This window comes from Eleginops maclovinus, chromosome 21 (assembly GCF_036324505.1).
Source record: "Eleginops maclovinus isolate JMC-PN-2008 ecotype Puerto Natales chromosome 21, JC_Emac_rtc_rv5, whole genome shotgun sequence".
Classification (NCBI taxonomy): domain Eukaryota; kingdom Metazoa; phylum Chordata; class Actinopteri; order Perciformes; family Eleginopidae; genus Eleginops; species Eleginops maclovinus.
This window is the reverse complement of record NC_086369.1, coordinates 1,903,685-1,918,113: the sequence shown is the minus strand read 5'-3', so window position 1 is coordinate 1,918,113 and position 14,429 is coordinate 1,903,685. Positions and strand designations below refer to the sequence as shown.

General features: G+C 44.9%; 1 protein-coding gene across 3 annotated transcripts in view; it reads left to right on the top strand.

Annotated features, from left to right (window-relative positions):
* The window catches only part of oxsr1b (oxidative stress responsive kinase 1b), a 29,432-nt gene that overhangs the window by 12,282 nt on the left and 2,721 nt on the right, over positions 1–14,429 (top strand). Inside the window, exons 3-12 of one of the 3 annotated variants that reach the window (XM_063912388.1) lie at positions 1,102–1,207; positions 6,629–6,770; positions 11,760–11,815; positions 11,978–12,087; positions 12,287–12,388; positions 12,515–12,648; positions 12,728–12,776; positions 13,311–13,376; positions 13,457–13,579; positions 13,835–13,906. In XM_063912388.1, coding sequence (XP_063768458.1) covers positions 1,102–1,207; positions 6,629–6,770; positions 11,760–11,815; positions 11,978–12,087; positions 12,287–12,388; positions 12,515–12,648; positions 12,728–12,776; positions 13,311–13,376; positions 13,457–13,579; positions 13,835–13,906 — 960 coding nt within the window. Of the gene's footprint in view, positions 1–1,101; positions 1,208–6,628; positions 6,771–11,759; positions 11,816–11,977; positions 12,088–12,286; positions 12,389–12,514; positions 12,649–12,727; positions 12,777–13,310; positions 13,377–13,456; positions 13,580–13,828; positions 13,907–14,429 lie in introns of all 3 variants that reach the window. The other 2 variants (XM_063912387.1, XM_063912389.1) reach the window with 2 other exon arrangements.

Genomic DNA, 14,429 nt, shown 5'->3' with positions numbered 1-14,429 from the left:
AGTTGAATAGATAATAAGATGGGAGTCACTTTGACCTTGATCACGCCTTAGATTTAACATAAAATAATTAAATTGTGTCATTTAATTTAAATTACTACGAGGAACTTTCATGTTTGTGTTGAGTTTGGCGACCCCTGTGGACCAAAGCGGTACTGTTTCCTCATAAAGAGCATCAGTACTCCATTAAGATTGTTTTATTTACAGTTTAAAGTCCTTTTTAGTCATTTTTACTTCATATAACATGTCTTTTGACAGGTTACTATATTCTGCATGATAACATTTTACTTTACCCATCATGCAAGGACATCATTCATGATACTAAAGGGGTTTGAACATGTCCAACAAAGTGATTCGATGTCATCTATTAATCAACATTCAATGGATACATTATTAATAGTTTTAAATAATAAATATGCAATCATTTAAATGTGTTTATGTCAAGTACTGAGACGCTGTGCATCAGTATGGATCCCCAATAACTCGTTCACTCATTAGTCAGGTTTGGTGCAACAGGAGCCTCGTCTATCCTCAGATGCTTTTAGAGCTGTCGCTGAAGTGAAGGATTACACTTCTGTGCCAACATTACCTCAACTCCCCTGCTTTCCACTAACACACACACACACACACACACACACACACACACACACACACACACACACACACACACACACACACACACACACACACACACCTCGCACAAAGAGAGCGTACAGCTGTTTTAAAGGGCTGAGCATCGGCTGTTTTTTTTCTTCCAGTTCTGCAGAGATATGCATTTTGTTGACCTAGCCTATTTCTCTTCTCACTGCTGACGTCATGAAGGTCTTTAAGCATCGCACTAGATGTTAAGAATAGCTGCAGCCATGAAGGATACGCATTCATTGTGGCTGCAGTCGGTGTATTTCCTCCAGGCTTTTCTCATACCTCTTTATGGGACAGTGAAAATGGAGTTGGATGAAAACATAAGGAACGGTTTATTATGGAGGCATCTTACAACCACTCCAGCTCTAATATAAGTCTTTAACCCATTTCCACCTGCTCTTTCAGGTAAAGTAAACCCTCTGATTGATTGGTTCCTGTCTCCTTTATTCTGTCCTCCCACAGAAAGAGATTCAGGCCATGAGCCAGTGCCACCACCCCAACATTGTGTCTTACTACACCTCCTTCGTGGTGAAGGACGAGCTGTGGCTGGTCATGAAGCTGCTCGGAGGTAAGTGCATATGTCTTTCCCCTTGACTTCTGTCTATCAATCTCAATCTTTTTCACACATGCACTTCCTCGCAGCGCTGTATTAGATCACAGTTTGTGAACACCCGGCCTTAAAGTCATAATCAGGGGGTCCAGAGTTCTTGGCAGGCTTCCCCTCAGGGTGACAGTAGGCAGAGCTGCTGCCAGTGATTGCAGGGACTAGTGACAGCGCTGATATTCATTGTGTGAGCTGCAGCTCTTTTTCCTGGCTTTAACTCGGTAACTAATGACAGGGCAGAGGTAATAACAGCCCCGCAGGCAGCCATGTGGCAGCGCTGCAATTAACTAGTGAGAGGAGCCTGAAGAGGAGGCCACCACGGAGAGGAAGAGCGCACAATGCCACCGTTGCATCTGTTTTGTTCGCTTTTTTTTATTGTGTTTGTGGTTCTGGAGGAGGACTACTAGACACCAGCAGAAGGTGGATATGTCCAAAGCATTAGATAAGTCTGAGAGGTAGAGCGTCGTCTAACATCACCTCAATCCCCTTTTTTGTTTCTTTTTTAATCCTGCTTTCAGCCTTAACTCCACACAGACATGTTTACACCCTCTCATGCCCCCCCCTTGTTTGAACAGCGTCCCACTGTAACGGTTAATGCCCAGGTGGCATGCCTGGCTCTCTGGGAAACACTGAGCCGCTTGGCAGCCGCCCTGCAGCTGGAGCGAGGGGGCACGGTGCCCGCCAAGCGCCGCTCGAGCAGCAGGAGCTGACACCACTTCAGACTCTCTCTCTCCCCCGTTAAACTCAGGCCCTTGATGTGGAGTTTTATTGTGCAGAGTAATTAAATGATGGCCATGGCCACGTCTGCCATGGAGACAGGCTTCAAATTATAGACCGTCGCTCCACGGGGCAGAGCATACCAGCCTCGAGGAGGGCTGCCCGTTAGAAACCCTCCACCCTCCGTCTCCATCCTGTCTTTGTCCTCTGCTGTTGAAACACTGCTATCACTCGATCTGAAAAAGCTGTGGCATGTTTTTATTCCTGCTATGATGGATCAGCATTCCTGCAGGTGTCATTCCTGTCAGAGGAGAATGCATGACGCTGGTGAAGCAGTATCTGAACCACTGATGCACCCTTAGCTCAGTCTTCTGCAGGATAACTTACACGTATGTCCGGGCTGCTACATTTCCCTCGCCCAGCATGCTACATTTGCTGTGCCGTTTCTTAGCGGTCGGCTGTCGGTATGCCGCTGCTGTTTTATTGGCTTACGGCACTTATAGAAGGTATGGCACTCGTGTTGCACCGGCAGATGCCCTGGGCAGCATGACACTGAACCCCCGGGGTGCAGCAGCAGTTGCCAGGGCCTATGTGGGAGTAGCACGGCTTAATTAAGACTAAAATGACTTTATTATTAAGTAAACAATGCATGTTTTGTACAGAAAGAACAGGCTGACCTCACAGGGACACGCCCCACACTCCCCCGTTCTTCTGGAGTTTTACTTTTACAGACTTTTTCTTTTCTCCATGCTCCTTTTTGAAGTAGTGCTGGAATTCCCCATTGCATGTAGGAAAAAAGTTAGCAAGCAAGCAGGAAAGTAAGAAACATCACTCTACAATGACAGTAGTGGAAGTATGATTGCAACTTGAGTCCTGCCTTCCCCTTTGACACCTTGAGACCCCCTTTTACAAATAGGAACTTAAAGGGAAAGCCTCTCAGATACAACTCCGTCTCATTAGGAACGTATTGAGTACAGATATAAAGCAAGGCCAAACCAGTAGCTCTTCTGCGGGAGGTAGGCAAGAAATTCCTGTTCTGAATGCAACTGTTTCTTTAGACCTAACCCGTCTCTGACTGAATACACACTGACAGACTTCCACTGCACCCCCCTGGGACAGAATATGAGTCACGCTGAAGCAAGCGAGTCCCAGGAGTCTAATGCACGGCCCTCTCTGTTGCCCGGCTCGATTAAAGGCCACTCCATTCAAGGCGGATTGTTATTGACTGTTTCAATTTAGCATTTGAAAGGACTTGGTGGAGTTTGCAGCCAGTGGATCATGATGTCAGCCTATAGTGACGCCAGAACGCGGACAAAGGAATGTGATTGGATCCAGGTTCAAGCACGTGTGTTTGGTTTCCTAGAAATCGGGGTTAAAGTTTCTCTCAGGGTTTTACTCGCCTTCTTTCTGCACCACCTATGCCTCTCCCATGCCTCACCCTCCCTCTCCCCTTTCCAACGTCTGCTTGGCATTCCCCATCGGCCTTTAGCACAGTTGGCAACAGCTTTGATCTCCCTCGTCCGCCCCTCCTCACCCCCTTTTTTTTACTCTCTCATCCTCTCCCTCGGTCTCAAAGCTCCTGCTCCGACCAGGAGAACGGAAAAGACTAAAGGGGATTTTTTTCTGGATGAAGTGAGAGTTAAATGAAGTGGCTTTACACCTTCAGTTTGGGATGGAAATCCAGAAGAAGAGGGGGAGGATTTGACTAATCCAGCTTGAAACTGAACTGAGGATTTGGCATTTTCCCCTGAGTTTTTGCATTCTCTTCTGTCACTTTACCCCCTGTGGTTTGTTGGATAGGCAGCATTCAAACCGGGCCAACAGGTGTCATTTATCTTGGAAGCTGCCGTTTTTCCCATGCAAAAAGAACCTTTTGATTTTGGCGCTGTCAGGCACGTTGGAACCAGCTAATGAAGCATGGAGGATTCAATCAGATGCATTTGAAAGAGGCTGACATTTAATGATCCTCCAAAGCCTGAATCATGCTGTGCGTGCACTCAGAAAACTGTTCTCCCATCGGCGCCACCTCAGCTTCAGGGAACTGTGCGTCATTGGTCTGCTTTTGATTATGTATGCCAATGCTTTCCAGTGGAAGATTGACATTTTGGGGAATATTTTTCTGTCTTGTAGGGTGTTGAATGGGAAGATTGATAGCACTCTACGTTGGGGTTACGCTGCACTCCCATAATTTCTTTGGTTACCTCCCCTGCTAGCTTGCGATGCTACATAGAGCTGTCTTCTGATTGGTTGCTTGTCGTAAGGTCAGCAGTAACTAAACTTGTAATTTGGTAACAATACCCTTTCTTCAGCTCTCTGTACTTGAAACATGTACAACGTCTCTTATTTCTAATAAAATAGCAGGTGTGGCGCGTTATATAACATTTAATCACACCACACCTGCACTTACTGCCTCCAGCCTGTCAGTCTGTAAGCAGGGCGGAGGAAACACTGACACCTGGCCGTTGTTACAAAGTATGCCCAAATTAACGACCGCTTTCGGCTTCTACATTTGTTGTAATTTAATGAGTACCCACCCATACCATCTGCAGAGATTTAATCCTCTCACTTAATTCTACCAACTCCCAATGTGTTGAAGGGGTAGGGCTGTCATTTTTCACATCCAGTTGAGTAAGCAGGGTTCCTGCACCTTAATCTTCTTCTCTTGTATTCAAGCCTTTTATTTGTTGCCTCATTAGGACTACATCTCCCCCTTCACTTGGGTGTGACTCTCTTCCCTTCCTCCTACCCTGAGCACCTTCTCCATTGTCACCTCCTCTCCTCCTGCCTCGCGCCATAGCACAAAAAGCGATGAGAGAGGGAGGAGAGAAAACGTCTACCTCTCTCAATGAGCCTCAAACACCCGTCACATCAGAGACGTTCCTCTCACTATCTCTCCCTCCTCCCTTTGAATGTTTTACGCTGCTGAATCACATTTTCTGCCGTGCATCGTCACTGCAAACGAACCCGTTGAACCCACCGTCTCTCCCTCCCTCACTCCTCTTTCGCTCTGCCTCCGTCTCACACTCTGCAATAACGCTGTCTAGTCTCAGGTGGTTTGTCTCCCCCCTTCACCCCTTAGCCTGGCACCGACGCTAAAACGCAATCAATTCAGTCCTGGAATTGTATCACGGTCGGTCTTTCAGGACCTTGAAAAGCCCATTTCCAGCTTTTGTTTGCAAGTGCTGGTGTGTGTGTGTGTGTGTGACAGTGTGTCAGTGTGTTTGTGTACCACTGCAGCACAATGCAGCTTGTCAAGCTACTGGGATCTTTTTGCTGCTCTGCTTTGTCCTCCCTCCTCCAGTGTCGCCCCAATTTTCTAATGCAAATAAGGAACCTCTTTTTAAAGGATGTATTTATTCTGTGCAAAGTGCTACAAAAGAGATCATACACTGTGGAACGTGTGTCCCTTTTAATTGTCCAGCCAATACAGTGGTGCAGTAATGAGTCCTTTAAGCCAGGAAAAGAGTTGGCATTTTACCACTTCCAGTTCTCTTTGTCTCCAAGTAAATGTTTGTTTTAGTGGTTAGAAGCCTGAAATACAGTCTGGGATTAACATGAGCGTACAAGATTTGCCCGTCTTGTTTTATGACATAAAATACATCAGTTAATACCCCACTTCTGACTGTCTGAAGCTTCTGTGTGTCGGTAGGGACGGTTCCTAATAAGTGACTTAAAGAGACTAAACGTCATCAAGAGGAGCATAAGCCGCCTTTGGCTTGGCGGTGGTGTAGTTCCTTTATAGCTTAACGTTAGCTTTTTATTTCTGCCGATTCTTTTACAAAAAGTGGTGTGAATTTGTGGAGATGATCCTGCTGAATACGACCTGTTAACTACCATAAAGGTGTGTTGGCCACAGAGTTTATTTTCTGCAATTTACCAAAATCCAAAAGGGAAATCCTGATGCTGTTTATCGAGGGAGCACTTTGCGACGCTAGCTTCTGTTAGCCTACGAAAATCACATAATTGCACCTGGAATCTATTCTTAAAAGCACATTAAATAAAATGCATATACAGTATAGGGTTTTGCAAACTCATTCAGACTGTAATGGTGTCGTCATCAGGAGTAGTGACGTGACGCTGGTTTTAACCAGGCACTTTTTCACATTTGCAGCTGTGCTCAACATCCAAATGAAAGTCATTTAGACGGAAAACCTCAAAGAAGAATCTGGAAGCTTCTAGTTTAATTTAAAGGCAATGGTCCAAAAGAAGTGTCTCTCAATGACACCAAATTCGTGCTGTTTAGTCACTAAGACGGTTGTTTTTCTACACACTGATTTCCTTTTTAATATCATGCAAAGCAACATTGAGACTTTAAGGAATGCATGTCTTAGCTTCTCTTGTTTTGCCCTCTCCATATTGAAAGGTCATGCTGCTGTTTACGGTTGAAGGATTTTGAAGGGCCTCTGTGTTCAAACACAATCTAATTTACCCAAACAATATGAGGTTAAACATGAATCCTCTGAACGTCTGCCACTCCAGCAGGAAGCTTGTATTTTCATAAATACGTTTTAGGCTTAGCTAACGAAATCAGCTAGCCTGAAGCGGAGTTCTCATTGATGCAGGATCTGGATCCCCCAGCCCGTTCCTGGATAGTTTAACTTCTCTCAGATGCTGACACATTGTCCTCAAAGAAATTAATCAACCCCCCGTTCTGTTGTTGTTCCCCAGGCTCCGTGCTGGACGTGATCAAGCATATCATCTCACGGGGCGAACACAAGTCGGGCGTCCTGGACGAGGCCAGCATCGCCACGGTGCTGAAGGACGTGCTGGAGGGTCTGGAGTACCTGCACAAGAACGGACAGATCCACAGGTAACAAAACCCACACAGGAGCCTCTATTAACGCAGAGTCAGAGCTCACCTTGAGGTTTTATGGAGCAGAAACCGTCTCTTCTCTGGTGCGCCACTAAAAAAACATCGTAATAATAGTATAGCTCCCACCTGGACTTTATGGGACGTGAGGAATCTGTTTCTATTTGTGTTTCTCAAGCACAGAGGCTGATTGTCTGGGACCATCATAACTTTCAGACACAGATCTCATTTCATTATTCCCTCGTTTGAATGTGAAGATGCTGTTGGACGTGCAAACCATCAATGCAAACTCTCACTGGGCTCATAATTGTACTTTTCAGCACAACTGGGTATTATTTAACCTGAGACTTATTGACTCATTATATGCCTCTTATCAGTGTGTGATATCTGTTGTCGTCATACTAGGTGATCTTGTCAAATATTTCCTCCGTCTTAGTCAGAAATATGAGTCAAATTAAAGGTAACCTATGCAAATAAATACCTAAATACATTGGCATTCTCCATATGACATAACCAAGGAAGTGGCATTTAAAGACAGCCTCTTTCTCCTAAAGGTGACGCTGGTTATAGAGAGGAGGAGGTATACTTCCCTAATGTGAGTCTTCCAGAAGAAGGAGCATTATTTATGGTTTTATGCTTCACCACTAATGAAATGAACTCAGTTTTTATGATTAATTCAGAGGCTTTGTAAGTATTTTTATTGGAAGTTGGTGCAAGACATTTTTAAATGAACTTCAGGGAGTCCCTGTTTTGTTGTTCAGGGGTTTTTCCTCTCCTGTAGTGTGTTTTATAAAGGTTTGTGTGCATGTAAAGGGTCTGCAAAATACAAATATGGAGTGTGAGGATGCAACAGGAAAGAAAAATCAGCTCGAGCTGTTACCAAAAGTGTAGATAATGCACAGATTATTGGTCCTCAATAGACAGACGTTTGACTTGGCTTGGATGAGAGAGTGCAGACGAATCCTCAACTCATTAAATTCTTAATTAGAGAACTGCAGCACCCTATAGATACTATAAGTAGAGACGTATGGAATTACACCGTTTCAATTACTGTGTTAATTAAGAGGATAATCCTCCTCTGCTGCTGTATCCACTTTCAGCATAATGTGACGGGGTCAGAGTGAATCCTGCCTCCTAATCCGTGCCCCGTCCAAACAGACACTAATAGAAAAATCATTTATCACAGTCCGCCCTGGGGACTGTCTGCTAATGTAAATATGGCCAGGTGTGTTCCTCCTGTGGAACATATGAGTCCCAGGGGCCGGGGGTGCGGCTCGACGAGGAGGGAGAAAGTGTCACATGACTGTTCCATCCACCAGAAAAGCAATTAGAGTCTCGGGGCCGAGCTGTAGCCTCGACCGGAGACATTTACCACCCGACGGCGAAGTGCTCCACCTCCACATTCACAGAGGCTCGGGAACTCAGTGACTCAAAGGGGACATGTGTCCTCTAACTCCAGCAGCAGGTGGACCCCCGGCAGACCGTGATAGACGCATGAGAAGAGGAGAGGTCTTACTGAGACTTAGAGACTTCCGGGTCATTTCACTCTGTAAGAATCCTTCCTAAGCTTCCCAGATTTTATCCAATAATTCATAGAAAATCAGCCTGAAGATTGAATTATTGTTCAGCTCTTTTGTGTGTCGTTCTCATCTCTGAACCTCCCGTCTTCTGGAGGCATGAGAGGCCGATTACTGGATGTGAGGTTCAGTAATAATCAGCTAATGGCTGCGGCTATGTCGCCTCTGGGAGCGTCTGGGAGATCTTCTTGTGGAAAATTGACAAAACAAGATAAGAAATGTATTTGATGAGATGGAGCTCAGCAGAAAGGGAGAAAGCAATCAAAACAGAGAAGATGTTTTGGAGAAACGGGAGGTCTTTTCGTGTGTATAGGAGACCCGCAGGGCGTCTCGTAAAGCCTCTTTTTACGGCTTCATCGGGGGCACTGTGCGCCTGACACCAGGATGTGATGTCACACGAGGCGACCCGGTGGAGCTGGAGCTGCCAGATGAGGAGGATCAATCTTCCTGACAGTTTCATACCGCGGCTGTTCCCAGCTGGCTATCATTTCAGCAGCTTGTAAATATGTGGAGGCCACACATATCAAGTTCTCGCTCTCTCTGATGGGAGATCACTTTTTAATTATGGGTAACATTTATTATGGGCTTTAAAGGGATTGAGCACATATGGCTGAATCACAGGTGGAAAGTAGATTCACATACTTCTACTCCACTAAAATTCAGATGTAAATCATGTAGTTCTACATTTATTTAATCCCTTTAGTTGCCGGGCAGATTAGGATGAATGATGGTAAATATAATCAGCCCTTAAATCAGACTTTAGTTCACCTGCAGTAAATCCAGCAGCTACCCTGCAGTATACAAAGCCATTCAAACTAGCTGCACCTTTACCAGCTCTGAGAACACTTTAATGATCAATCATTATAAAACATATCAGAGATATTATTCTGAAATGGACCAATCAAACAATGACTACTTTAGGTAGATTTTGATCTGAGTACTTGGGAGTTAAACTGCAGTTTCCTCTCCACTACAGCATTTCTGTGAACTTGCATGGTGCATTGTGTCACCACCTCTTCCTCCTCTTCCTCCTCTTCCTCCTCTGAATGTTAATGACTGTCTGCAGCCTTTTTCCTCTGAGCATTACAATCTGCTGCAGTAAACCGAAGCCTTCTGAATGAATGCCGAAGGACCTCAGATCACCTCGGTCTCTTTGTGAATGATGGCGCTCCGTGGGTTTGGAGTGGAGCGTATCAAATCCACATTAAAGCAATAATAGAATGATGTTTCTCAGCGTAAAACTATTTAATGTGTCCATTTTCAACACGTTAATATAGGTATATATGTTGGTGTTGTGTAGCTGTTCATCTTTATCATAAAATATGTTTCTTAAACTAGCATTAGGTCAACTTTCTGACACGTTTCCATGAGCATCCTGCAGCTATTCTTTCACCAAATGTAGGAAGAAATATGCTTCAGCGTGGCCTGAACTGAACCCATTAAAATGCAGCACATCATTTGCTAAACCCTGACTCACAGGAAGCCATGACTGGACACACTGAGAGAGGACGCTGCGGTTGTGTAAATCACTAGAAGTATTTTGGGAAAGACTAGCCATTCAGCCTCAGGTGGTCCTCCTCTGTGCACCTCCCCTGCAACCCCTTAAAAAGCAATGTCTCAAATGACCAGGCGTAAATCACCCACGCCGACGCCCCAAGGTGGAGGACGGGCGTGTTCTTGTTTTTAAGTAACCAGTAGTGAGAGGCAGAAACTGGAACATACTGTGACCTGGAATCACCTTGCTGTTATGTCAGACAGTAGAAAGAGACAGTGGGACGAGCCGTTCCGTTTGTCCTCCCCTTCCTTCATTTAACTGGTCTTCATCGTATCAAAGTTGGACCTCATGTAGAACACAGACAGCTCTTTCTGCCTGTTCAGTTCAGAGTCCCAGTCTGAATAGTTTGATCATCCCTGCAGATCAACTGGGATTCCCCCACGTTTTGCTTCTTCAGCCAAAGGTCCTAATATGTCCCATATGCTGCATTCCTCCCGTGTGGCTCACTGTGTGCCACTCCCTGTCACTGTGAGATCTGCTGTGTTGTGCTGGAGCACTGCTGGCAGATACACTAAAGAATTCAGCAGGCATCCAGCAAATATCTGAAACCTACCCCTGCAAACTCTTTAATAGGCTCTATTCTGCTTCTTAGGGGGATTCCCCTTTCTGTTTGTGTGATTTATATAGGTTTTAGTGCATTAAATGCTGTGCAAAGGCTAAAAACGCCTTCCGGAACAATGTGACATCACTATGCAACACTCCCGCTTCTAGTGGCTAGCACTCCAACACCTTGTACGTGCCACCAATCAACTCATTAATTTATTGGGATCCTGGGGTCGTTACAGCATGCATTTGAAGTCGTCAGCACCCTTCAGCTGTTTTCCTGAACAAGAACATCTTCAAAACCACCACAATTACCTCTGCAGCATTTAACCCCCCGGTGTATCTGCTATTAGACACAGTCTATAAGGATTAAATTATACACCGAATAAAGTGAGCCTTTGTTTCTGGGAAGCTGAGTCATCTCCAAACCAATACTCCAAAGACACATCTATTTTTACTTTCATTGAGAGCCATTTGTCTGCTGGAAATATCCCACAGCATGTCTCTTTCAGTGGGATCTGTAACTTCCTTTACTCTGCTGCCTCCTTCTGGTGACAGGAGGAACTGCATTGCTTCTGTCAGTACAGTTTAAAGATGTCTCTGGGTGATTTTGTACTAATGAAATCTGCTAGAAGTTGTTGAAGGCGGTGTTAGGTCGCTCCGAGGGTTGTGTGTCAAAACCACCGTCCCGTTACTCTCTTTTAAAAATGCGTTTCCTGAAAGCCTGTACATCCTCTGTGACACCGCCGCCATCCTCCCCTTTTATTCCCTCGTCTTTCACTTGACCCTTTCCAGTTTTATCACTGAGAGTCTGTTGCTATGACTACTCTGTCTGGCTGGTGAGGTGGCAGTGTGTGTGTGTGTGTGGAGTCAGATAGACATCCCAGCTGAATCCTCTTACCAGGGGAGGCTGAGCAGGGAGGAACAAATTAACAATATTGCTCCGACTTAATACCTCTGCAAGGATCAGTTCTTATTCTACTAGAATCTATTGACAAGGGTCTTACAAACTGGGTTGGTCACTCTCTTAGTGGGCCTTTGACTGGTTCAAAACCTATATTGCTAAAAGGTGTGTTAGTGTAGAGAACATGTGACCAAAGAATATTGCATATCTTCTGGAGTTCCACAAGGTAGCTGTCTTGGTCCCCTCCTTTTCCTGTCATATCTCCTACCAAGTATAAAGTAATTACTTAGCAATAAAGGAAAGAAAAGATACCAAGGCAGCATAAACTCAGCTAGCATTTCAAATGACTCCATATCAATATGTTGTCTTTATTTAATGGTTTCAAGGTTTTGAATTATTGTCTTTCACAGAGATGTTAAGGCTGGAAACATTCTCCTCGGGGACGACGGTTCAGTGCAAATTGCAGGTATTTACCCGGCAACACCGCCTCTCAACCCAGACTAAATTGCCTGCCCTGTTCTCTGGGTATTTATGCATAGGATGCCTTGTCTGTGGAGGGAAACCAACCTTTTTTGAAGTACTCCTATTGGTCCTTTTCTAATTAATACTTTCTGTTTCCTTGCTTCAGATTTTGGCGTCAGTGCCTTTCTAGCAACAGGTGGTGACATGACTAGAAATAAAGTGCGCAAGACGTTTGTGGGAACGCCGTGCTGGATGGCCCCTGAGGTCATGGAGCAGGTTGGTGGAAATAAAAAATGAATGTACAGAAAACAACCCTAATATAAAAAATGAATATCTGTGTATATATGGAAAAGCCATTTCTGATTTCTGTACCCCTAAATCGGACGTTGCCTCCTTTAAAAACAAACCATTTTCCCATGGATTTGTGTCTCTCATGTCAATATGAGATGAAGATAATGTGATATTGTTTCCACAGGTGAGGGGTTATGACTTCAAAGCAGATATCTGGAGTTTCGGGATCACAGCTATCGAGCTCGCCACGGGGGCCGCACCTTATCACAAATACCCGCCGATGAAGGTGAGCACACTGAGGAGCTTCTTACTGACACAAGCTGAGTTAAAATGCAAACTCTGACTTCCTGTGGACGCAGCACATGATATACCAAAGGTTGGTGACATCCGAGTAATCATTACGTCCCTCCAGGTCTTGATGCTGACGCTGCAGAACGACCCCCCCGCTCTGGAGACCGGCGTCACAGACAAGGAGATGGTGAAGAAATACGGCAAATCCTTCAGGAAGATGATCTCCATGTGTCTACAGAAGGACCCGGAGAAAAGGTGTGGATCTTTTTTAGGAATACAAGTATTAAAGATGAAATGAAAATAACTAATTTGTTGTCATTCTGCTGTTTTCCAGGCCAACATCCTCAGAGCTGTTGAAGCATAAATTCTTCCAGAAAGCAAAGGTAGGTTCTTCTTTAGCCCCCTGTGAAGTCAGCATCCTCCTGGTGTGAGCCTGCAGATAAAATAGCATGTGATCAGCCTCTGTTTGAAATGAACCTGCTCTCTGTGACTGTAGGTTGTTTATGAAGCTCCAGGAAGCTTGGGTTTAGGTAGCAATTAGATAATAATGCATCAAGGTATGAAAATCAACCAATTACTTTCCTTCCTCAAAAGAGATAAGCAGTGCAACTCCAGCTCTGGCTACACACTACCCTAGAAACTGGGACAACTACAGTGCTGACTCAGCATGTCTCCCTGCATAAATACCACCTGGTTTGGTTTGCTGTGCATGGCCTTGATCTGGAACTGCAGTACTCTGAGTGGCCAGCAGAGGGCATGCTTTGTGGCCCCTTATTTTGACCTACATGAGGTCTAGAGCTGTTTAATGCAAGGCTTGACAGGAAGCCAGTGTAGCTGAGAGTGTTAGTGAAGCACATTACAGGCCACAGTACAATTACTGAATCAGATTATGGACTGTGTTTCTTCCCTCCCAACAGACCCATGAATATTTACACGACAGGTTGCTGCAGCGGGCACCCACAATAACAGAGAGGTCGAAAAGGGTAAGACGTGAGCGGTTTGAGTCTACGATCCGTGCTTTAATATAGGCGATGAACTCAGTGGTGTGCACGTGTTTCCTCAGGTACGTCGGGTTCCAGGCTCAAGTGGTCGGCTGCATAAAACGGAGGACGGCGAGTGGGAATGGAGTGACGACGAGCTGGACGAAGAAAGTGAGGAGGGCCAAGCAGCCATCGCGGCCTTAAGGGTGAGAAGAAAGAGCAACCTCCCAACAGGAAGTTAATTCTAGTTATTATTTAGGATGTATCGTCCAAGAGATTCAGAACAATGGTTACGTCAGATCCTGTGTCTCTACCGTCCCTACACGCCTTGCATTTTCAATCTCAATACAATGTCTATAAACTGTCATTCTCATGTCTGTGCAGTAGCATGTGTGTCCTTTGTCTCTCCACTGAGTGTGTGTGTGTGTGTGTGTGTGTTCTGTCTGACGGCCAAGGAGCAGCAGGTGAAGCCTGTTAGTGCCACCAGGCGACAAGTGCGCTTCTCCCTCCCCCTGGAGCTGCCCAAACAGAGGGTTGTTCACTCGCACCCACAATACAGATGGCATTCCCCTAACAAGGAAGCACTCTCAAGCATGTTAGCTTTAGCGCTAGTAGCCGCTATAGAGGGCAGGAAGCACTTGATGAGGAGGATTGTTGTTAGAGAAACAAGGCTTTATGGTCAGATGTACAGTAGTGTGGATGAGATAACAAGAGTATCTAGATCACATATGCTTTAGTAAGTACTGAATATATTATTTAAAGACATTTTGCCTCATAAGAAGGAAGCTTTCATAGAAGAATGAGTCCACGTTAGTTATATACCTCTTATCTTTAAAGCTTGAAGCTACTTTGAGGATGAATTAACACTTGAGACATGAGAGTACCTTTCCTGGAAGCCATCTGTATTTCCATTCCTCTTTCTAAATATCACTTTTGATTCATACTGACCAGATCACAAGGCAAATTAATTGTACATGATTTTTAATTACAGCACTAATTACCATCATGGGATTCAAATTTGACCAAATCTCTTCTGCTTCGACGCTCTTCTCTTTG